This window comes from Hyperolius riggenbachi, chromosome 12 (genome assembly GCF_040937935.1).
Source record: "Hyperolius riggenbachi isolate aHypRig1 chromosome 12, aHypRig1.pri, whole genome shotgun sequence".
Lineage (NCBI taxonomy): Eukaryota > Metazoa > Chordata > Amphibia > Anura > Hyperoliidae > Hyperolius > Hyperolius riggenbachi.
Genome location: NC_090657.1, coordinates 170,694,499 through 170,720,106, shown reverse-complemented (window position 1 = coordinate 170,720,106; position 25,608 = coordinate 170,694,499). Strand labels below are relative to the sequence as shown.

General features: G+C 47.1%; 1 protein-coding gene across 11 annotated transcripts in view; it reads right to left on the bottom strand.

Annotated features, from left to right (window-relative positions):
- RTEL1 (regulator of telomere elongation helicase 1) overlaps positions 1–25,608 on the bottom strand; it is a 441,366-nt gene that overhangs the window by 357,237 nt on the left and 58,521 nt on the right. For 6 of the 11 annotated variants that reach the window (XR_011025114.1, XR_011025113.1, XM_068262469.1 and 3 more), the window contains exon 1: positions 17,168–17,322. The exons of 2 other annotated variants lie outside the window; for them this stretch is intronic. Coding sequence is in view for 5 of the 9 variants with exons in the window: in XM_068262469.1 (XP_068118570.1) it covers positions 17,168–17,269 (102 nt within the window). In the remaining 4 variants the exon portion in view is untranslated. Of the gene's footprint in view, positions 1–14,739; positions 14,765–17,167; positions 17,323–17,617; positions 17,657–25,608 lie in introns of those variants that run through there. 3 more of the 11 variants (XM_068262472.1, XM_068262476.1, XM_068262477.1) reach the window with 3 other exon arrangements.

Here is a 25,608-nt window from a genome sequence, read left to right as displayed (position 1 = left end):
GCATTGAGGGGGGATGCAAATAGGTCTACCCCGGGGGAACCTCACATGTTTGAGATGTCCTGATAGACTTCTTCGTTTAGGGACCACTCTGCTTCCACCAGTCGAGGTCGACTTAGTTGGTCTGCCAAAAAATTTTGCGAGCCTTTTACAGTGGTGTGGTCTTATTCTTTTGCAGGTTTGTCACACTTAAATGTTCCTGCTCATCAAAAAACGTTAACTATTAGTCCATGATAACATAATTGAACACAAAATGTAGTTTTAACTGATGTTTTTTATTATTTAGTGAGAAAAAAACCTCAAAACCTACATGGCCCTGTGTGAAAAAGAAATTGCCCCCTGAACCTAATAACTGGTTGGGCCACCCTTAGCAGCAATAACTGCAATCAAGCGTTTGCGATAACTTGCAACGAGTCTTTTACAGCGCTCTGGAGGAATTTTGGCCCACTCATCTTTGCAGAATTGTTGTAATTCAGCTTTATTTGAGGGTTTTCTAGCATGAACCACCTTTATAAGTTCATGCCACAACATCTCAATAGGATTCAGGTCAGGACTTTGACTAGGCCACTCCAAAGTCTTCATTTTGTTTTTCTTCAGCCATTCAGAGGTGGATTTGCTGGTGTTTTTTGGGTCATTGTCCTGCTGCAGCACCCAAGATCGCTTCAGCTTGAGTTGACGAACAGATGGCCGGACATTCTCCTTCAGGATTTTTTGGTAGACAGTAGAATTCATGGTTCCATCTATCACAGCAAGCCTTCCAGGTCCTGAAGCAGCAAAACAACCCCAGACTATCACACTACCACCACCATATTTTACTATTAGTATGATGTTCTTTTGCTGAAATGCTGTGTTACTTCTATGCCAGATGTAACGGGACACGCACCTTCCAAAAAGTTCAACTTTTGTCTCGTCGGTCCACAAGGTATTTTCCCCAAAGTCTTGGCAATCATTGAGATGTTTTTTAGCAAAATTGAGACAAGCCTTAATGTTCTTTTTGCTTAAAAGTGGTTTGCGCCTTGGATATCTGCCATGCAGGCAGTTTTTGCCCAGTCTCTTTCTTATGGTGGAGTCGTGAACACTAACCTTAATTGAGGCAAGTGAGGCCCGCAGTTCTTTAGATGTTGTCCTGGGATCTTTTGTGGCCTCTCGGATGAGTTTTCTCTGCGCTCTTGGGGTAATTTTGGTCGGCCAGCCACTCCTGGGAAGGTTCATCACTGTTCCATGTTTTTGCCATTTGTGGATAATGGCTCTCACTGTGGTTCGCTGGAGTCCCAACGCTTTAGAAACGGCTTTATGACCTTTACCAGACTGATAGATCTCAATTACAGTACTTTTGTTCTCATTTGTTCCTGAATTTCTTTGGATCTTGGCATGATGTCTAGCTTTTGAGGTGCTTTTGGTCTACTTCTCTGTGTCAGCTCCTATTTAAGTGATTTCTTGATTGAAACAGGTGTGGCAGTAATCAGGCCTGGGGGTGACTACAGAAATTGAACTCAGGTGTGATAAACCACAGTTAAGTTATTTTTTAACAAGGGGGGGCAATCACTTTTTTACACAGGGCAATGTAGATTTGGAATTTTTTTTCTCACTCAATAATAAAAACCATCATTTAAAACTGCATTTTGTGTTCAATTATGTTATCTTGGACTAATAGTTAACGGTTTTTGATGAGCAGAAACATTTAAGTGTGACAAACATGCAAAAGAATAAGAAAGCAGGAAGGGGGCAAATAGTTTTTCACACCACTGTATATTAACAGAGGTTATAGAGAGAAGATTTTCCTCTGCCCAATTCATAATTTCCATTGCCAAAGACCTGAGTTCTCTGGTTCTTGTACCCCCTTGTTTTTGAATGTAAGAGACTGTAACTACGTTGTCTGATAGGACTACAACATGGGTTTGCCTCAACAGCGGAAGGAAATGATCTAGTGCCAACTTTACCGCCATGAGTTCCTTGTAGTTTGACGTTTTTGCAATCATCCCCTGGTCCCACAACCCCTGTGTGTGAGAATGGGAGCAATGAGCCCCCCAGCCTCCGTGACTGGCATCCATATATATCCGCGTCAGTGGGGAAGGGTGCCAAAGTTTGCCCTGACTGAGACTGGATGAGTGCTCCCACCATTCCAGTGAGTCCTTCACTTCCCGGGTTAGGGGAAAATAACTGTCCAAGGGAGTCATGCCGTGGTTGAAAAGGTTCAGCACCCAACCCTGCAGAATCCTGGTGTGACACTGGGCCCACACCACCGCTGGGATGACAGAGGTCATCAATCCTAGCAAAGACAAAGCCTCCCTGAGTGAAACTCTCTCCTTTTTTATAAAGGAGCACACCCTCTGAATTATGGTGTTTTGTTTTTCATCTGGGAGAAAGGTCATTTCTCGTGATGAGTCTATCCAAAATCCCAGGTACATCACCTTTGCGACGGAATCAACATTGATTTTTCTATATTGAGGAGCCAACCCAGGTTTGACAAGACCTGTATACTCATATTCAGATCTGCCGTTAGTTTTTCTCTCGACTCCGCTAGAATAAGCAGATCGTCCAGATAGGGAATGATCTTTATCTGGCACAAATGTAGATGAGCAGTGACCTCTGCCATTATTTTGGTAAACACTCGTGGGGTCGTGGAGATGCCAAATGGAAGTGCTTGGTACTGGAAGTGACATATCGAGTCCCCCAGAACAACCGCAAATCTTAGAAATCTTTGGTAAAAGGGGTTGATTGGCACATGGAGATATGCATCTCTTAAATCGAGGGTTACCATAAAGGCATCTTTTGGGATCAGGGTTTGAACCGAGTACACCGTTTCCATCCTGAACTTTAATACCAGAATGAATGGATTTAGTGCCTTCAAATTGAGAATCATTCGAAACTTCCCTGAGGGTTTTTTTTATCATGAAAACTCTGGAATAAAACCCCCGATGCCACTGTTCCTTTGGAACCCTTGATATCACTCTCTGCTCGAGAAGTGACAAGACTGAAGTTTTTAAAGCTGAGGCTTTCTCCACTTCTTTTGGGCAGCCTGTTAGAATAAAGTTCTCTGGGGGGTGCAGTGCAAATTTGATTTTGTACCCTGTGGCAATCAGGTCCAAAATGAACTGATTTTGGGTAACTTGACTCCACTGATCGACAAGCTACAGGAGTCTTCCCCCCACTGGTACTATGTCACTTCTCGTCTTTAGACCCTCCAGCGGGGCCTTTGTTGAAGATAAAGGAGGACTTACCCTTTGCTGAAGGGTACGTCCACTTTCTCTTCTGCAGTTGCATCCTTTGGTCTCTTTGAAAAAAGGGCTTCCTACCACGAAAGGACTGTCTCGGCTGTACTTTCTTTCTTTTATCGGGAAATTTCTTACCCTTCCCCGACGATCTTTCCAAAATTTCTTCAAGGTTTTTACCAAATAGAAGGTCCCCTTCAAATTTCATGGCACATAACTTTTGTTTTGAGCTAACATCCCCCTCCCAGGTGTTAAGCCATATAGCTCTTCTGGTAGTAATAACCAATGCCAAAATCCTAGCCGTTGCTCTAAGGAATTCTGTAGCAGCGTCTGCCAGAAAGGCGACTGCCCGGGAAATAACAGGAAAAGACTCAAGCATCTCAGCATTAAGGGGTTCCGGCAATAAGGTGATCCCTCAATCTTGCTAGCCAATTATTTAAATTTCTGGCAATACAGACAGAGGCTATGGCCGGTTTGAAAGCAAATGCGACGGCCTCCCAGGCTCTTTTAAGCATCGTTTCCGCTTTCCTGTCCATAGGGTCTTTTAATGCTCCTGTGTCTTCAAAGGACAAGTCTGTGTCCTTAGAATATTGTGAAAGCGCAGCGTCCAATTTTGGACACTTGGCCCAGCGAGATATGTCCTCCTCTTTAAAGGGGAATCTGCGTTTGAAGGACTTGGGAATGTACAATCTTTTTTCTGGATCACTCCATTGATCCGTAATAATTTTAATGATTGTAGGGTGTACAGGAAAGGATCTACCTTCAACAGCCTGTAATCCCTGATAGATTCCATCCCTGGCCGAAGAACCTGGAGTCTGTTCAGGAATCTCCTCGGCCTCATAAACGGCTCTTAAAAGCTCTGACGTTTCCTCTGCACTAAATAAATACTTTGCTGATTTGGCTTTGGAAACAGAATCTGAATCTGGTTTATCCTCAGTCTCTTCAATAGAGTCATCCGCAGAGGTAGTAATGGCGTAACCCTGAACCTCAATCTGCTCAGGTGAGGAGGTACCAGCCTGCAGAGTATCCTGTGGGACGGCTGGCTGGACCCCCTGGCCTGGCATAATAGATGACCCAGAAGACTGAGGAGAGACCACCGGCAAAGCACGAGAAGACATAACAGTGCGGAAAGCCTGAAAGGTTGAGAACTCCTTCCTCATAGATTCCATAAAATGTAGCATTATCTCAGATGGGTCAGTCTTTTCCTTTGCACTACATTTCTGACAAGTAGATTTAGTGGATGAGGCTGAAAGCTTAGCATCACATTTTGAGCATCTTTTAGATTTTTCTCTGTGCTTTCCGGCAGGAGTCTAAAAGAGAGCACAAACACAAACAAAGTACTTTAAGACCTATGTACCCAGATCTTCCTGTCATAAAAACATACTTGAGGCTCCATGTAAGCTCAGTGAAGTCCAGCATAACCTGCCCACTGAGTAACAGCAATGCCTCCCATAAGAGCACCGCAGTGCTAAACAAATCACCTGACCATCGCATACCTGATTCGCTGGGTCAGAGGAATTGTTGCGGCCATCAGCGGAGGAACCTGTAGCCTGCTCCATGTCCTCCGTTAGTCAGAGTGGCTGGACTGTAATGGCGCAGAACGCACCGCCGCGGCCACGCTTAAACAGCGTTGCGCCCTTTGAACCGGAAGTACACGCCCACTTCCAGTTCACACCAATCCGATCGCACGCCTCTGCCACCGCCCCCTCCAGCGTCAGAAGACACTCAACTCCCGGCCAGCGTCTTCCCCGCCGGAGGAATCCGCTAGCGAGCGCGGAAGGCAGGAGAGTCAGTACATTTCTTCCCGCCCGACACTAGCTCACCCCACAGGCATCCAGGGAGTGGAAGGGAGAGGCACCTTCCGAGCAGCCGCCTGCACAGGTAACACAGGCAAAAGAACCTGTACTGGATGTTTCCTGGGTGGGAAACACAGCAATACTGAGGGATGTTTGGGACGGGGGTGCTTTATGCAAAGCTTGTGCTGGGCGTGTTTCCTAGGGGGAGGAACTGGCTATCTCTCATGTTGGGAGCCGTCCTGGAGGACGAGGAGAGAAAAAAAAAGTATATATATATTAGTAGATAAATACTTGTTCTACATGCATATGCATTTCACTGTCCACGTTTTTATTTTAGTGATTTTTGTACAGTAAAAAAAGAGAAAATCCTTCTTAGCATTTCCCATTTTAACTGTGGTTATTTTGAAGCCAATCTTGATGTCATTTCCTCTCTTACTCTCCTCTGCCTGATTGAGTATGCATTGCCCACCCTTCACTATAGAAAGTGCATTGTCTTAGCATGAGAAATATTGGCCAGAGAGGAACAGAAGTTTGGGAGGGGAAAACAGGAGGGAAAGAGGATCCTGCCAATCAAGGACACCCGAGGCGAAAATAAACGAATGAAATAAATGATTGTATCTATCTTCCTTCTCTTAAAAATGACTTTTTAAGATACTCCACAGTTTTATTTTATGTTTAAGGCTGGTTTCACACCAGGACGTTGCGTTTTAGGGGACGTTATGGTCGCATAACGTGCCCCTAACGCAACGCCTGGTGCTCCCTGCTTTGGACGTCAGAGTGAGCCGCATTGTGCACCTCACTCGGGCGTCCGTGATGCCGTGATGCGTACTGTTGTGCGCATGCGGCATCACGTGGTCCCGCCGGCCAATCGCTGCACAGAGCAGCCGCTCCAGGAAGTAAACACTGCACGTCACTGAGTGCAGTGAATATTAATTAGCCATGTGCCTGGCCGCTCTCCGCTCCTCCCCAACGTTACTGAGCATGTGCAAGCAGTCTAACGCGGCTCTGCCGTTTAGAAAGTACTGCATGCAGTACGTTGTCTGGTGGCGCAGCATTACTATGTAACGCAACGTGGGCACTGTGAACAGCCCATTGATTTTTCATTGCTGTGCAGTGGGGTGCGTTACAGGCTGCTCTAACGTGCGCCTGTAACGTCCCACTGTGAAACCAGCCTAAATCTACTTTAGAAGTTTTAACTGTTTCATTGTTTTTGCTCAATGACACATTCATTGAAGTAAAAATCTATGAACTATTGACCTTTTTATCTCTTCCCTGCTCTCAGAAGCCATTTTCTGCTAGGAAAGTGTTTTATAGTTGGAATTTGTTATCAGTGAGGGTCACATTGTAGTCACTTCCTGTCTGAGTCAGGACTGAGCCAGCCACTTACATACCTAATATTTAACTCTTTCAGGCAAAGAAAGAAAAAAAGGAACATAGCATAGTCATTTGTGTGCTAGGCACTGTTCATCCCCATGTCTATCTCATCATGTCACAAGTCACCTCGGGAATCCTTTAAGTCTGAGGGGAAGTAGAGAAGCATAAAAGGACAACCCAGCATGCCCTGCAACTTCCTTTGTGCGGCAATGTACCAAATGAGAATCAGGTAAACTGGGGAATAATCATTTATCAACAAGAAAAGTAATAGCGTAACTTTTGGATTGCCTGGTTAGCATCCTCATTACTGGTTTACCAGATAAAAATATAGAATAGATTTTTGATTTTATGCCTGACAGTTACACTTTAACTAACCAGTATATGCCTCAGTGATAACAGGGGCTTTGCTTTTGGCTGGTTATAAGGATTGTTAGATACTTACTGAGCCTCCAGCGATGTCTAGCAGCCTTTCCGAATCACGTAGTGTGCTCCTAGCGGCTTCTGTCATCCGTACACGCGAGTCAGCATGTCAGTAAGTATTGGGGGGGGGGGTGCATTTTAGGCCGGTTGCTCAAGTTCATGTATCCGTCATCAGGTGATTCCCACGGTTGCCAGATACCAGGGACTCTGCAGTATTAGCTTATTTTATTCATACCATAGCCACAACATAGCACAACATTTTGGCACACAGGCCTCTGTCAAGTGCTGATTCACTCATCAAATGACATGAATTTTATCCCATACATATTAACATAAACACACACCCACATGGAAAGCAGGGGGCGGGCACAATCTTAAAGCCGAACTACACCAGTCCTGTAGTCAGAGATTACGGAATAGCATCATAAGAAGCACCTTAGATTAAAGTCCTTATTCCTCTCATTCAAGGTAAGACTATTCAACGTACCTATCCTTAGACTTTCCCTTCTAAGGGGGATAGTTTCACATTTCATGCCTTACCTATTCCTTCACCAGACCACGCCATCTTAAATCATTAATTACATGTTCGCATTCAAAGAAATGTTGCCCTAAAAATTCTTCTTACGTTCACACGGGTTTCTTCCCGTTTTCTCCTATATACCCCTATGTTACTTCGGTGTTCATTAATTCTTGTTCAAAGAAGAAATTTGTTTCCCCTATAAGGCGACATTTCTTCGAATGTGAACATGCAGTTAAAGATTTAAGATGGTAAGCAGCTGAGCCAACCAGATGCAATCCAACCAGCCCACCAGCACGACCAAGAAGTACGTGATGTTGCTACCAGGAGTTCTCTGCAACATTTATTCTTTACTAACTGATGGCCCGGCGTTGCTGGGTATGTATTTGGCTGGTGTTGACTCCACCCCACTTTTTCTAACCCTAACACACAATTACTCAATGACCTAGTTTGTGAGCTTTGCGGTCTTTGGCATCAATAATTTGCATGGAAATGAATGAAATATGATTGGCTGTTTGTGGCTCCACCCCCTGTTCTGAATTTGAACCCCAGTCACCCAATCACCAACTGTACCAGGTTTGAGGCTTGTGCCATTAACATTGCAAGAATGGCAGCAATTAAATATTCCCCTTGAAAATCAATAGGTGAATTTTGATTGGCTTTTGTCACCCAGTGACCAACTGTGCAAAGTTTGAGAACCCTACCATTAGCAGTGTAAGAATGGCTGCACATTTTCCCAGTACAATTTGCATTTATCTCCGCCCACTTTTTGGTTATCAGGGTAAAAAGTATCCTATATGTTAATTCAGGTAATTGCACTATGTGTGCGCCAAATGTCATTCTAATCTGTTCAGCCATTGTTGCGTGATTGAGTAACAAACACCCAAACTTTCGCATTTATAATATTAGTAAGACTATGGAGCCAGGTTCTCATTTTTTGGTCTGAGGACAACATTTTATTTTAACACTAAAGCCTGGTGAAAGGCACATCTCGTCCGAAACAAACTAGTGTCATGGCCTAGACATATATGCTCACTACTCCAAGCCAGAATATGATACATGACCATACCAAAGATTCTCATGAAGATTGATTGATTGGATTTCTTAAAGCAATTTAAAAGAAAACACTTTTTGTATTTTTTGGTGCAATAAAGATTTAAAGTGAAACTGAGATGGATCACTAGCCCCTATTTATACTCACCTGGGGCTTCCTCCAGCCTCATGAGGACCGTCACCTCCCTCGCCATCCTCTTCAGCGCCTCTGTTGTACCGCTATGACTCCCGGTAATCTGGGCAGTCGCGGGCTTTACTGCATGCACGGTGCAGAACCCTCCGGGGTACGGGAGAGCGGCATAGGCCCACAAACTGCCGAGATGCGAATGCGCAGAAGCCTACGACTGGCGGCGACTGACCTGATTACCGGAAGCCATAGCGCCAGGATGGAGAAGCCGAGGAGGACGGCGGGAGAAGCCCCGCTGCTCATGGGGTTGGAGTAGCCCCAGGTAAGTGTAAATAGGGCTGCTCAAATCCGGATCCGGGAGATACCCGGATAGTTGCTATCCGGATATCTCCCAGTAAACCAGTGCGGGGTGGGCGGGGGTCAATCTTACCTGTCTGACGTCTTCTTCGTCCGTCCCTAGGCACCTCCCACGATGCGGTCCACGCGCATCACGTGACTACAAACACTTCCTCCTTCAACCCGCAAGGAGGAAGTGTTTGTAGTCACGTGATCGCCTCGTGGACCGCATCGTGGGAGGCGCCTAGAGACGGACGAAGAAGACGTCAGACAAGTAAGATTGACCCCCCGCCCAGGTTTACTGGGAGATATCCGGATAGCAACTATCCGGGTTTCTCCCGGATCTGGATTTGAGCAGCCCTAAGTATAAATAAAGGCCAGTGTACCATCTCAGGTACACTTTAAATTGATTTTTGAACTGCAAAATACTGTTGAGGTATCTTGAGACACATACTATCCTTACTAACTCATCAAGTGTTCTATTCGAGTGAAGTGGACTACCCTATTGAGGATGATTTTTTGCCCTTCCAGTCCAAAGGACTTTATCCCAATTAGTGCTTATCAGCCTCCATATCCCTATCAGTCTTTTAAAGTTGTACATCGTGCTATGTGTGTCTTGTTTAACCACTTGAGGACCACAGTCTTTTCGCCCCTTTTTCTCCATTCAGACCACTGCAGCTCTCACGGTTTATTGCTCGGTCATTCAACCTACCACCTAAATGAATTTTACCTCCTTTTCTTGTCACTAATACAGTTTTCTTTTGGTGCTATTTGATTGCTGCTGCGAGTTTTAGTTTTTATTATATTCATCAAAAAAGACATGAATTTTGTCAAAAAAATGTTGTTTTTTTACTTTCTGTGCTGACATTTTTCAAATAAAGTAAAATTTCTGTATACATTTTTGTCCAAATTTATTCTGCTACGTCTTTGATAAAAAAAAATCCATTCAGTGTATATTTATTGGTTTGGGTAAAAGTTATAGCGTCTACAAACTATGGTGCCAAAAGTGAATTTTCCCATTTTGAAGCATCTCTGACTTTTCTGACCACCTGTCATGTCTCATGAGGTGCTAAAATTCCAGGATAGTATAAATACCCCCCCAATGACCCCATTTTGGAAAGAAGACATCCCAAAGTATTCACTGAGAGGCATGGTGAGTTCATAGAAGATTTTATTTTTTTGTCACAAGTTAGCGGAAAATGACACTTTGTGACAAAAAAAAAAAGTTTCCATTTCTTCTAACTTGCGACAAAAAAAACATGAAATCTGCCACGGACTCAGTATGCTCCTCTCTGAATACCTTGAAGTGTCTACTTTCCAAAATGGGGTCATTTGTGGGGTGTGTTTACTGTCCTGGCATTTTGGGGGGTGCCTAATTGTAAGCACCCCTGTAAAGCCTATAGGTTCTCATTGGACTTTGGGCCCCTTAGCGCTGTTAGGCTGCAAAAAAGTGCCACACATGTGGTATTGCTGTACTCAGGAGAAGTAGTATAATGTGTTTTGGGGTGTATTTTTACACATACCCATTCTGAAATGTCTCTGTAAATGACAATTATTTTTTTTTACACACAATTGTCCATTTACAGAGATATTTCTCCCACTCAGCATGGGTATGTGGAAAAATAAACCCCAAAACACATTATACTACTTCTCCTGAGTACGGCGATACCACATGTGTGGCACTTTTTTGCACCCTAACTGCGCTAAGGGGCCCAAAGTCCAATGAGTACCTTTAGGATTTCACAGGTCATTTTGTGACATTTGGGTTCAAGACTACTCCTCACGGTTTAGGGCCCCTAAAATGCCAGGGCAGTATAGGAGCCCCACTAATGACCCCATTTTAGAAAAAAGATACCCCAAGGTATTCCGTTAGGAGTATGGTGAGTTCATAGAATATTTTATTTTTTGTCACAAGTTAGCGGAAATTGATTTTAATTGTTTTTTTTTCACAAAGTGTCATTTTCCGCTAACTTGTGACAAAAAATAAAATCTTCTATGAACTCAGGTCATTTTGAGGCATTTGGATTCTAGACTACTCCTCACGGTTTAGGGCCCCTAAAATGCCAGGGCAGTATAGGAACCCCACAAGTGACCCCATTTTAGAAAGAAGACACCCCAAGGTATTCTGTTAGGAGTATGGTGAGTTCATAGAAGATTTTTTTTTTGTCACAAGTTAGCAGAAATTGACACTTTGTGGAAAAAAAAACCAATACAAATCAATTTCCGCTAACTTGTGACAAAAAATAAAATCTTGTATGAACTCGTCATACACCTAACAGAATACCTTGGGGTGTCTTCTTTCTAAAATGGGGTCACTTGTGGGGTTCCTCTACTGCCCTGGCGTTTTAGGGGCCCTAAACCGTGAGGAGTAGTCTAGAACCCAAATGTCTCAAAATGACCTGTGAAATCCTAAAGGTACTCATTGGACTTTGGGCCTCTTAGCACAGTTAGGCTGCAAAAAAAGTGCCACACATGTGGTACTGCCGTGCTCAGAAGAAGTAGTATAATGTGTTTTGTGGTGTATTTTTACATATACCCATGCTGGGTGGGAGAAATATCTCTGTAAATGACAAATTTTTGATTTTTTTTTTTTACACACAATTGTCCATTTACAGAGAGATTTCTCCCACCCAGCATGGGTATGTGTAAAAATACACCCCAAAACACATTATACTACTTCTCCTGAGTACGGCGATACCACATGTGTGACACTTTTTTGCAGCCTAGGTGCGCTAAGGGGCCCAGCGTCCTATTCACAGGTCATTTTGAGGCATTTGTTTTCTAGACTACTCCTCACAGTTTAGGGCCCCTAAAATGCCAGGGCAGTATAGGAACCCCACAAGTGACCCCATTTTAGAAAGAAGACACCCCAAGGTATTCCGTTGGGTGTATGGTGAGTTCACAGAAGATTTTATTTTTTTGTCACAAGTTAGTGAAAAATGACACTTTGTGAAAAAAACAATAAAAATCAATTTCCGCTAACTTTTGACAAAAAATAAAATCTTCTATGAACTCGTCATACACCTAACAGAATACCTTGGGGTGTTTTTTTCTAAAATGGGGTCACTTGTGGGGTTCCTATACCGCCCTGGCATTTTACGGGCTCAAAACCGTGAGTAGTCTGGAAACCAAATGTCTCAAAATGACTGTTCAGGGGTATAAGCATCTGCAAATTTTGATGACAGGTGGTCTATGAGGGGGCGAATTTTGTGGAACCGGTCATAAGCAGGGTGGCCTTTTAGATGACAGGTTGTATTGGGCCTGATCTGATGGATAGGAGTGCTAGGGGGGTGACAGGAGGTGATTGATGGGTGTCTCAGGGGGTGGTTAGAGGGGAAAATAGATGCAATCAATGCACTAGGGAGGTGATCAGAAGGGGGTCTGAGGGTTTGGCCGAGTGATCAGGAGCCCACACGGGGCAAATTAGGGCCTGATCTGATGGGTAGGTGTGCTAGGGGGTGACAGGAGTTGATTGATGGGTGTCTCAAGGTGTGATTAGAATGGGGAAGAGATGCAAGCAATGCACTGGCGAGGTGATCAGGGCTCGGGTCTGAGGGCGTTCTGAGGGTGTTGGGCGGGTGATTGGGTGCCCTAGGGGCAGATAGGGGTCTAATCTGATGGGTAGCAGTGACAGGTGGTGACTGGGGGTGATTGATGGGTAATTAGTGGGTGTTTAGAGGAGAAAACAGATGTAAACAATGCACTTGGGAGGTGATCTGACGGCGGGTCTGCAGGCGATCTGATGGTGTGGGTGGGTGATCAGATTGCCCGCACGGGGCAGGTTAGGGGCTGATTGATGGGTGACATTGACGGGGTGTGATTGATGGGTGGCAGTGACAGGGGGTGATTGATGGGTGATTGATAGGTGATTGACGGGTGATTGATAGGTGATTGACAGGTGATTGACAGGTGATCAGTGGGTTATTACAGGGAAGAACAGATGTAAATAATGCACTGGCGAATTGATAAGGGGGGGGTCTGTGGGCAATCTGAGCGTGTGGTTGGGTGATTGGGTGCCCACAAGGGGCAGATTAGGGTCTAATCTGATGGGTAACAGTGACAGGTGGTGATAGGGTGTGATTGATGGGTGATTGATGGGTGTTTAGAGGAGAGTACAGATGTAAACAATGCACTTGGGAGGTGATCTGACGGCGGGTCTGCAGGCGATCGGATGGTGTGGGTGGGTGATCAGACTGCCCGCAAGGGGCAGGTTAGGGGCTGATTGATGGGTGGCAGTGACAGGGGGTGATTGATGGGTGTTTGACAGGTGATCAGTGGGTTATTACAGGGGGGATAGATGCATACAGTACACGGGGGGGGGGTGTCTGGGGAGAATATTAGGGGTAGGGAGGTGATTGGGAGTCCCCAGGGGGCAGTTTAGGAAATTAAAAAAAAATAGCGTTGACAGATAGTGACAGGGAGTGATTGATGGGTGATTGGGTGCAAACAGTGGTCTGGGGGTGGGCAGGGGGGGGGTCTGAGGGGTGCTGTGGGTGATCAGGGGGCAGGGGGGGGGAGATCAGTGTGCTTGGGTGCAGACTAGGGTGGCTGCAGCCTGCCCTGGTGGTCCCTCGGACACTGGGACCACCAGGGCAGGAGGCAGCCTGTATAATAGGCTTTGTATACATTACAAAGCCTATTATACACTGTGTCAGCGGCGATCGGGCAGCTAGTAACCCGCCGGCGCTTCCGAACGGCCGGTGGGTTACAGCGCGAGGGGGCGGAGCCTATCGCCGGCGGCTGATCGCGTCGCGAATGACGTGATCGCCGCATAACCACGCCCGCTGCCGCCAATGGGCGTATTGCGGTCGTTTGGGCCCAGCCCTTGCCGCCGCCCATCGGCTGTGGGCGGTCGGCAAGTGGTTAACCTCTTTATCCACTACAGTATATCTATGTATCAGTGACTTCATCTAAGCCACGAGGACGTAGGAATACGTCTTGGAGCTGAACCAGTGCTGTGCAGGATTGGGCTTGCTCCTGTGCACACTTCTGGCACTAGCTGATGCAACACTAATTGGCGAAAGGGAATATATGTTTCCTGAACCAATATAATTTATTTTTACCATTAAAAACATTTTTATTTTTTCAATTCATAGTGAAAAATGCACACTGTAGCATTATTTCAGAATCAAACATCTTCACCATAAACTGTGACAGAAACATAATCTAAGTTTTGTTATAAGCGGTAGAAATAGCTAAACAAAATGTGTGTTTTTGATCTACATTAGCACTTTTTATTTTTAATCTGTAATTGGTAAAACTAAGAACAGTTTTTTTCCATGTATTTCCTCTTTTTCCCATTAAAATGCATAGAAAACAAAATAATTTGAATGAAAGCCTAGTTTGTCTTTGGAAAACCTATACATATTTCATTTAGGTGTCATAAGTAGGGATAAAGTTATTGCTGGTTAAATAGGGACATAGATAAAATGTAAAAAATGCTCTGGTCCAAGGGGGAAAAAGGTCTGGATGTGGAGTGGTTAAACTTGTATGATTTTTTTATTATTTATAAACAGGGAACAGCCACAATGCAAGTTGCACCCCATGATACAGGAGGCATTGCAGGCTTGACAAAGGTAGGGTGTCCTCCCGAAACGTTGCTATTTGTGATGCATTAGCCTCTTTTTTTCACACTGTATCCTGCCTTTATCTTCAAATCTTAAATAATTACTTTGACAGTGCTGGGTCACCTTCTGGAGTTCCTATGATTTATAAACATCAGATTCATTAGCAGCAATATACGGCGTATTATGTTACTGATGCTGTAGCCTCTATAAAGATTTTACTTTGTTTAAAAAAACAAAACAAAAAAAAACATTGTGCAGTAATAAGATGTCTAAACAATTGTTTATCTGATGAAAGGGACCAGGACATCAGGTCATAAAGATACTGCACAAATACTCTCACCTGCAGGTAGGAGGACTCGGCCCCTCTTTTCAGGGCTGACTGTCATATAGACGCGTCCTGTGGTTATGGTATAAGGAGGGGCAACAGTGCTGCGCACAACAAAGCGGCTTCTAACACAAGGCAAGAAGGGGGATACTGTACTCAGCCAAAATCCGGCACTCTGGATGTCTCAGCCACATACTCGCAGAGATGGCTTTAGCCATTTAGAGGCACTCTAAACAAGCTTCATGGCTAGAAAAATAAAGTGCACTCAACCACTATTCACAGGACAGACTCCTCCCCTCACACAATATACACAGGGCAAGCTACTCCTTTTGGCACTATGTACAGCACAGACTCCTCCCCTCAAAAGTTATACACAGGACAAGCTACTCCTCCTTCTGACACTATGCACTCCTCCCCTCACACATTATACACAGGACAAGTTACTTCTTCTGACACTATACACAGCACAGACTCCTCCCCTCACACAATATACACAGGGCAAGTTACTCCTCCTACCTCTATGCACAGCACAGACACCTCCCCTCACACATTATACACAGGACAAGCTACTCCTCCTCACACTATGCAGAGCAAAGACTTCGACCCTAACACGCTACACAGAGCACAAATTGCTCCCATCTCACTCTATTAACAGAACAGACTTCTCCCCTCACACATTATACACAAGGCAAGCTACTCCGTCTGACACTTTGCATGGCACAGATTCTGACCCTAACACAACACACACAGGACAAGCTCCACCCCTCACACGCCACATATTCCTCCCTTCACACACTATGGACAAGACAGCCTCCTCCCCTCACACACTATACACAGGACAGAGTACTTCCCTTATTTACTATAAACAGGACAGGCCCCTCCCCTCACACACTATAAACAGGAGCGGCCCTTCCCCTCACATGCTATAGAAAGGAAAGGCTCCTCCCCTCACAAGTTATAAACAGGAAAGGCTCCTCCCCTCATGCTATACAAAGGACAGGCTTCTCCCCTCACACACTATGCACAGGGCAGACTTGTCCCATCACATGCTATCCACAGAACAGGCTCCTCCCCTCACAATATACATAGGACAGGCTCCTCCCCACAATATACACAGGACAGGCTCCTCCCCCTCACACTATGCACAAAACAGGCTCCCCCCCTCAACATTATGTACAAGACAGGCTCCTCCTCTCACACACTATACACAGGACAGGGTACTTCTCTCATTTACTATAAACAGGACAGACCCCTCCCCTCACATACTATAAACAGGACAGGCTCCTCCCCTCACACACTATAAACAGGAGAGGCCCTTCCCCTCACATGCTAGACAGGAAAGGCTCCTCCCCTCATGCTACACGCAGGAAAGGCCCCTCCCCTCACACACTATGCACAGGACAGGCTCCTTGCCTCACTCACTTTTCAGAGTACCAGCTCCTCCCCTTTCACACTATACACAGGACAGGCTCCTCCTCTCACACACTATGCACAGGACAGGCTCTTCCTCTCACACACTATACACAGGACAGGCTCTTCCTCTCACACACTATACACAGGAAAGGCTCCTCCCCTTACACAATACACAGGACAGGCTCCTCCCCTCACTCACTATGCACAGGACAGGCTCCTCCTCTCACACACTATGCACAGGATAGGCTCCACCCCTCACACAATGCACAGGAAAGGCTCCTCCCCTCACACACTATGCACAGAACAGGCTCCTCCTCTCACACACTATACACAGGACAGGCTCCTTCCCTCACTCACTATACAGAGGACCAGCTCCTCCCCTCACACACTATACAGAGGACCAGCTCCTCCCCTCACACACTATACACAGGACAGGCTCCTCCTCTTACATACTATGCACAAGATAGGCTCCTCCCCTCACACAATGCTCAGGACAGGCTCCTCCCCTAACACACTATGCACAGGACAGGCTCCTCCTCTCACACACTATACACAGGACAGGCTCCTTCCCTCACTATAGAGAGGACCAGCTCCTCCCCTCACACACTATACACAGGACAGGCTCCTGCTATCACATACTATACACAGGACAGGCTCCTCCCCTCACACACTATACACAGGACAGGCTCCTCCCCTCACACTACACACAGGACAGGCTCCTCCCCTCACACTACACACAGGACAGGCCCCCTCAATTCACACACTATGCACAAGACAGGCTCCTCCCCTCACACAGTATGCACAAGACAGGCTCCTCCCCTCACGCACTATGCACAGGCTCCTCCCCTCACGCACTATGCACAGGACAGACTCCTCCCCTAACACTATACACAGGACAGACTCCTCCCCTCACACACTATACACAGGACAGACTCCTCCCCTCACGCTATGCAAAGGAGACTCCTCCCCTCATGCTATGCACAGGACAGGCTCCTCCCCTCACACTATACACAGGGACATGGCAGCGCACCTTCTGCAGGCACTCGATGACTTTCCTCATATACTCCTCCTGACATTCATATGGAGTGAACGGAAAGTCTACGGTGACCCCGTCCAGCTGTATTAGAGGCATGTCCGCTCCCGGGACCCGTCCAGACAGCTTCCCCTCACAGCACTTCACACTTCCCGCCCTGACGTCACTCGCCGCCGTGCGCACTGACAGCCCTAGTGACGTCACCAGTACCGCCCCTTTCCTGCAGAGAAGAGATCAGTCCTTCCTTTCCTTTCCCTGCTTGCCTGCAGCTGCAGGTCCGTTGCTCCAACACTTTATCCTACACGTCGAACTAACCTACATCCCATAGACTTTTACTATCCCTTCCCCTCCCCCAACCCTAACCTTAATCCTCCTGGTATACGTTTGACAGTGGATGTAGGCAAATTCGACGTGTCGGAACACCTGTGTTCCAACATTTTAGCATACCGGACAAAATAGCATACAAATGCTACTGAGCGAACACCGGTCTTCCCATAGAGACGTTACAGCAGTTACCTCACAGCAACATAGCTCCCAACAGTCCCTCTTTGGGAGTCCCTCTTTCCTCCTCATTTGTCCCTCTTTCTATGAAAATATATATTTCTCTACTAAAAAATGTGTTTGATTGGCTCTAAACTTTATTCTCATCCTTTAAAGAGACACTGAAGCGAAAAAAAAATTATGATATTATGATTTGTATGTGTAGCACAGCTAAGAAATAAAACATTAAAGCGAACCTTAAGTCAAGTGAAAAAAATGAGATTTACTCACCTGGGGCTTCCCTCAGCCCCCAGCAGCTGATCGTTGCCCTCGCAGCTCCGCTCCGATGTCCCAGGACCCGCCGGCGAGCACTTCCGGTTCGCCCGTCACCGGCCGACAGGCATGGGAACGCGAGTGATTCTTCGCGTTCCCAGCCTGTATATCGCCCCCTATGCTGCTATTGCCAGGAGGCCGCAATAGCAGCATAGGGGGCGATATACAGGCTGGGAACGCGAAGAATCACTCGCGTTCCCATGCCTGTCGGCCGGTGACGGGCTAACCGGAAGTGCTCGCCGGCGGATCCTGGGACAGCGGAGCTGCGAGGGCACCGATCAGCTGCTGGGGGCTGAGGGAAGCCCCAGGTGAGTAAATCTCATTTTTTTCACTTGACTTAAGGTTCGCTTTAAGATCAGATACATCAGTGTAATTGTTTCCAGTACAGGAAGAGTTAAGAAACTCCAGTTGTTATCTCTATGCAAAAAAAAACATTAATCTCTACGACTTTCAAAGTCGTGGAGAGGGCTGTCTTCTGACTTTTATTATCTCAACTGTAAGGCCTCGGTCACATCATTTAGCACAGATGGATGTGCGATCGGAACGCAACGCGTCCGATCGCACACCATCTGCGCTGCGCTGCAGATCCCATTCAATACAATGAATGGGATCTGCGCTGCGATTACCAAAAATGCGTGCAGCATGCGATAGCGCAATCGCGCGATGGGAACGGTAGAAGGGCTGTCTATGTCCTTCTACCGTTCTTGCGCGTCGCACACTATACGCGCTGCCACAATGCGCACGGCAGCGTGTATAGTCTGAACGAGGCCTTAGTGAACAGTTTTCTTTTTATCTGCCAGAGGAGAGGTCATTAGTTCACAGACTGCTCTGAAAGAATCATTTTGAATGCAGAGTGTTGTGTAATCTGCATATATTAGAGAATGATGCAATGTTACAAAACACACTATATACCTGAAAATAAAAATATGAGAATATTTTCTTTGCTGCTAATCTTCTAGTAATTATTCATAGTACACAACCAATTCATTATATCATTTTTTTTTTTTCGCTTCAGTGTCTCTTTAAATTGATATATTACTAATTTTAAAATGAAGAAAAATGAACCAGGATAGAAAGGACCAGTGTGGTTTGAATTATAAAACAACATATTTTTCTTATGAAATCTTTATGGTATGCGTGACTAGCGTTGTGATGGGGGGCGTGATAATGGGTGTGGCAGGGGCGTGACTTATGTGTCCCTATTTCTCATCTCAAAAAGTTGGGAGGTAAGCAGCAATACTATGAGTATCAGCTGTCACTCCACAAAAGCTGCTGACATGCAGTGTACATAAGTGCTCTATATACCAATGTTATAAGTGTGTACTACCCTCTAACATGCTCAAATAAGACCAATAAATACTGTATAATTATGTAAAATAACATTATGATAACTATACTGCAGATGGAACTGCAAGGGGGACGCGGCTATAGTGCGGACGGAACTACAGGGGGGACGCGGCCATACTGCGGACGGAACTACAGGGGGACACGGCCATACTGCGGACGGAACTACAGGGGCTACGCGGCCATACTGCGGACGGAACTACAGGGGGGACGCGGCCATACTGCGGACGGAACTACAGGAGGGACGTGGCCATACTGCGGACGGAACTACAATGGGGACGCGACCATACTGCCAGGGCCGGAGCTACCATAAGACCAATAAATACTGTATAATTATGTAAAATAACATTATGATAACTATACTGCAGATGGAACTGCAAGGGGACGCGGCTATACTGCGGACGGAACTACAGGGGGGACGCGGCCAAACTGCGGACGGAACTACAGGGGGGACGCGGCCATACTGCGGACAGAACTACAGGGGGGACGCGGCCATACTGCGGACAGAACTACAGGGGCTACGCGGCCATACTGCGGACGGAACTACAGGGGAGACGTGGCTATACTGCGGACGGAACTACAGGGGGGACGTGGCCATACTGCGGACTGAACTACAGGGGGGACGCGGCCATACTGCGGACGGAACTACAGGGGGGACGCGGCCATACTGCGGACGGAACTACAGGAGGGACGCGGCCATATTGCGGACTGAACTACAGGGGGGTGCGGCCATACTGCGGACGGAACTACAGGGGGGACGCGGCCATACTGCGGACGGAACTACAGGGGGGACGCGGCTATATTGCAGACGGAACTACAGGGGGGACGCGGCCATACTGCGGATGGAAGTACAGGGTGGACACGAATATACTGCGGATGGAACTACATGGGGGAAACTGCTATACTGTGGATGGAACTACGGGGGGACGCGGCTATACTGCGGATGGAACTACAGGGGGGACGCGGCTATACTGCGGATGGAACTACAGGGGGGAAACTGCTATACTGTGGATGGAACTACAAAGGGACGCGGCTATACTGCGGATGGAACCACAGGGGGGACGCGGCTATACTGCGGATGGAACTACAGGGAGGACGTGGCTATACTGCGGATGAAACTACAGGGGGGACGCGGCGATATTGCGGATGGAACTACAGGGGGGGCACGGCTATACTGTGGATAGAACTACAGGGGGGACGCGACTATACTGCGGATGGAACTACAGGGGGGACCCGGCTATACTGCGAATGGAACTACAGGGGGGACGAGGCTATACTGCGAATTAAACTACAGGGGGGACGCGGCGATACTGCGGATGGAGCTACGGGGGGACGTGGCCATACCGCGGATGGAACTACAGGGGGGACGCGGCTATACTGCAGATGAAACTACAGGGGGGACACAAATATACTGCGGGTGGAGCTACAGGGGGGACTCGGCCATACTGCAGATGGGACTACACGGGGGACGCGGCTATACTGCGGATGAAACTACAGGGGGGCGCTTATAAAAGGCAGGCAGTGTCAGGCATTGGACTCACTCATGTGCCTGCAGTTATTAGAGAAGGGAGAGCTGCTGTGCAGAGACCTATAGGGAAAGCTTAGCTAGACTCTTGTAGGCTTCTTAGCTTGCTCCTTGCTGATTCTTATTGCTAAGATAGCACCCCACAACAGCTCTTTTGAGAGCTAATCGTGTGTGTGTGTGTGTGTGTGTGTGTGTGTGTGTGTGTGTGTGTGTGTGTGTGTGTGTGTGTGTGTGTGTGTGTGTGTGTGTGTGTGTGTGTGTGTGTGTGTGTGTGTGTGTGTGTGTGTGTGTGTGTGTGTGTGTGTGTGTGTGTGTGTGTGTGTGTGTGTGTGTGTGTGTGTGTGTGTGTGTGTGTGTGTGTGTGTGTGTGTGTGTGTTTGTGTGTGTGTGTGTGTGTGTGTGTGTGTGTGTGTGTTTGTGTGTGTGTGTGTGTGTGTGGCCCACTTGCATTATATACAGCTCTGTCAGTCAGTTGCAGCTGGCCTTTGGCCTCTGATGGTATAATTATTACTACTGTGCCAGGTGCACATTGTAATACCCATCACTGCATATACCTACCTGTTGTTCACAGTGCACCCACCTACCTACGTGAGCGCACGCAGTGTCACTGTGCCTGTCCGGTACCTGTCTGTGTGTGACAGGTGCACATTGTAATACCTATCGCTGCATATACCTACCTGTTGTTCACTTCAGTGCACCCACCTACCTACGTGAGCGCACAGAGTGTCACTGTGCCTGTCCGGTACCTGTCTGTGTGTGCAGGTGCACATTGTAATACCATCACTGCATATACCTACCTGTTGTGTTCAGTGCACCCACCTACCTACGTGAGCTCACGCAGCATCACTGTGTCTGTCCGGTACCTGTCTGTGTGTGACAGGTGCACATTGTAATACCCATCACTGCATATACCCACCTGTTGTGTTGAGTGCACCCACCTACCTACGTGAGCGCACGCAGTGTCACTGTGCCTGTCCGGTACCAGGCATGCTCAGATGTACCAAAATTCGGGAATTCGGGTCCGCATGACATTCAAATTCGTCTTCGACCACGAAATTCGGTTCGAATTCATATTCGGTTCGGGGTTACACCTCAAAATTCGGTAAAAATTCGTGTTCGCGAATTCAGGGTTTTTTTGTGTTTTTTTTTAAAGGGAATTCACAGTGAAATAGGTGTTCTTAAAAAAAAAAAATAAAAATAACAACGTGACGTGTGGCACTGGCAGCAGGCAATGCATTGTGTGGACCCTGGCGGTGGGACCACTGACAGCAGCAGGATAAATACAACAGCAGCAGTAGGAGGAGGAGTGACGTGTGGCACTGGCAGCAGGCAATGCATAGTGTGGACCCTGGCGGTGGGACTACTGACAGCAGCAGGATAAATACAACAGCAGCAGCAGGAGGAGGAGTGAGTGACGTGTGGCACTGGCAGCAGGCAATGTATAGTGTGGACCCTGGCGGTGGGACCACTGACAGCAGGAGGATAAATACAACAGCAGGAGGAGGAGTGACGTGTGGCTCTGGCAGCAGGCAATGCATAGTGTGGACCCTGGCGGTGGGGCCACTGACAGCAGCAGGATAAATACAACAGCAGCAGTAGGAGGAGGAGTGACGTGTGGCACTGGCAGCAGGCAATGCATAGTGTGGACCCTGGCGGTGGGACTACTGACAGCAGCAAGATAAATGCAACAGCAGCAGCAGGAGGAGGAGTGAGTGACGTATGGCACTGGCAGCAGGCAATGTATTGTGTGGACCCTGGCGGTGGGACCACTGACAGCAGCAGGATAAATACAACAGCAGCAGGAGGAGGAGGAGTGACGTGTGGCACTGGCAGCAGGCAATGCATAGTGTGGACCCTGGCAGTGGGACCACTGACAGCAGGAGGATAAATACAACAGCAGGAGGAGGAGTGACGTGTGGCACTGGCAGCAGGCAATGCATAGTGTGGACCCTGGCGGTGGGACCACTGACAGCAGCAGGATAAATGCAACAGCAGCAGTAGGAGGAGGAGTGACGTGTGGCACTGGCAGCAGGCAATGCATAGTGTGGACCCTGGCGGTGGGACCACTGACAGCAGCAGGATAAATACAACAGCAGCAGCAGGAGGAGGTGGAGTGACGTGTGGCACTGACAGCAGGCAATGCATAGTGTGGACCCTGGCGGTGGGACCACTGACAGCAGCAGGATGAAAATGAGCGCGGTGTAATATGTTTCCGCTTTATAAATACAATAAATACATAAATCAATTCATAAATTCATAAATAAATCAATGCAGCAGGCCAGCATCAGCAGGAGGAGTCAGGTAGAAATACAATAAATACATAAATAAATTCATAGGTATATCAATGCCGCAGGCCAGCAGCAGCAGGAGTCAGGTAGAAATACAATAAATACAAAAATAAATTCATAGGTAAATCAATGCAGCAGGCCAGCAGCAGCAGGAGTCAGGTAGAAATACAATAAATACATGTAACGATTGGTGTCAGCACGCAGAGAGAATCTGATTATTGGTGATCTGCAGGATCACCAAGAATGCAGATATATACCTGATTATTGATGATCTGCAGAATCACCGATAATACAGATACAGTATATTGCTAACCTCTGGACACCTATAGGTATGTGAGTGTTTGGTGTAACAGTAGTACTTTGAGTAATGCACCTGCTGAGCAGGTGATCATGGGCAGTAAAGGAATACTGCTCTTGCGGGCACAGGAACCTTCCAGCAGCCTGAGACTCTCCAAGTGTGGAGTCAGGCTGGAGATAGGAAGGACCAGAGAGTGAGTGACACCTGAAGGTGGATGTCACTATCTGATCTGGAGACTATCTCTTAAGAGGAGAGATTGCTCTCGAGGTCGGGCACGCCTGGTCGGCAACACACGGACAGATCGAGTACAAAGACAGAAGGCTGATTCGGTATCCAAGGCAAGCAGGGTCTGGCAACGGAATATCAGATATGCGAGGTACCGAATCAGAGATCAGAGGGATAGTCAGGAAAGCAGAAAGTCATAACAGATATCAACAATGCCTAGTCTGGGTGTGAGGTCCTTGGTCTCTACACCCTGGAACTAGTCTGATGAATAACAGATAGATGACACAAGTTCCCTAGTCTGGTGTGAGGTCCGTGGTCTCTCTACACCCTGGAACTAGTCTGAAGTATAACAGATTGATAACGCAAGTTCCCTAGTCTGGGTGTGAGGTCCATGGTCTCTACACCCTGGAACTAGTCTGAAGTATAACAGATAGATAACACAAGTTCCCTAGTCTGGGTGTGAGGTCCGTGGTCTCTACACCCTGGAACTAGTCTGAGGTATAACCGATAGATAACACACGTTCCCTAGTCTGGGTGTGAGGTCCGTGGTCTCTACACCCTGGAACTAGTCTGAAGTATAACAGATAACAGTACAAGTAATCTGGCTCAGTGTGAATTCCCAGGTCCACCTGGTTCAAACACACTGTTGGATCTGACTAAGGTCTGAGTGCTTCCACGTAGTGTTCGCAACGGCAGACAACTTGAGACTGGCCAGCAGTAACTATAAATGGAGTAGTGCTCTCCGGCACCACCCCTAATTGATCAACCAATAGTAACCTGCTCTGGAGTCAGCTGATTGGCGTAATCAGCTGATCTCTCCTTGCCCAGTATAAGAGTACTGCCTCTCAGCGCGCGCGCGCGTATTCCTAAGCCTGTGTGCACTTACAGACTCAGCCACACCAGACACATGCTGCCGCGTGCAAACCACCGCGCTGGACGCGGAACCAGCCGCCTTACTGTTGTTACATGCGGCGACTTTTCCGCGTTCTGCCCTGTTACCAAACGCACGCTTCCGCGTGCAAACTGCCGCATTGGACGCGGAATCAGCCGCTTCCTCAGTAGCACACGCGAGGGCTTTTCCGCGTTCTCTCACAATACATAAATAAATTCATAGGTAAATCAATGCAGCAGGCCAGCAGCAGCAGGAGGAGTCAGGTAGAAATACAATAAATACATAAATAAATTCATAGGTAAATCAATGCAGCAGGCCAGCAGCAGCAGGAGTCAGGTAGAAATACAATAAATACATAAATAAATTCATAGGTAAATCAATGCAGCAAGCCAGCAGCAGCAGGAGGAGTCAGGTAGAAATACAATAAATACATAAATAAATTCATAGGTAAATCAATGCAGCAGGCCAGCAGCAGCAGGAGGAGTCAGGTAGAAATACAATAAATACATAAATAAATTCATAGGTAAATCAATGCAGCAGGCCAGCAGCAGCAGGAGGAGTCAGGTAGAAATACAATAAATACATAAATAAATGCATAGGTAAATCAATGCAGCAGGCCAGCAGCAGCAGGAGTCAGGTAGAAATACAATAAATACATAAATAAATTCATAGGTAAATCAATGCAGCAGGCCAGCAGGAGGAGGAGGAGTCGTCACGTATGGCAGGCAGCAGGCAATGTATTTTAATTCCCAGGCAGGCACCTCATGTCCTCCTTTCGCCGACAACAGGTGCCAGGAACTATCTATCCAGGCCTGTTTAATCTTCAAAAATGTCAGTCTGTCCACGCCCTCTGTGGACAGACGAGAGCACTTCTCGGTGACCACGCCACCGGCCGCACTGAAGCACCTCTCAGACAGCATGCTGGAAGGGGGGCAAAACAATACCTCCAGGGCGTACTGCGCAAGCTCCCTCCAGATGTGCAAGCGCTCCACCCAGTACTCCATGGGGTCCACAGGCTCCTCGCTGCCGGTGTCAAGGACCCCATGTAGTCGG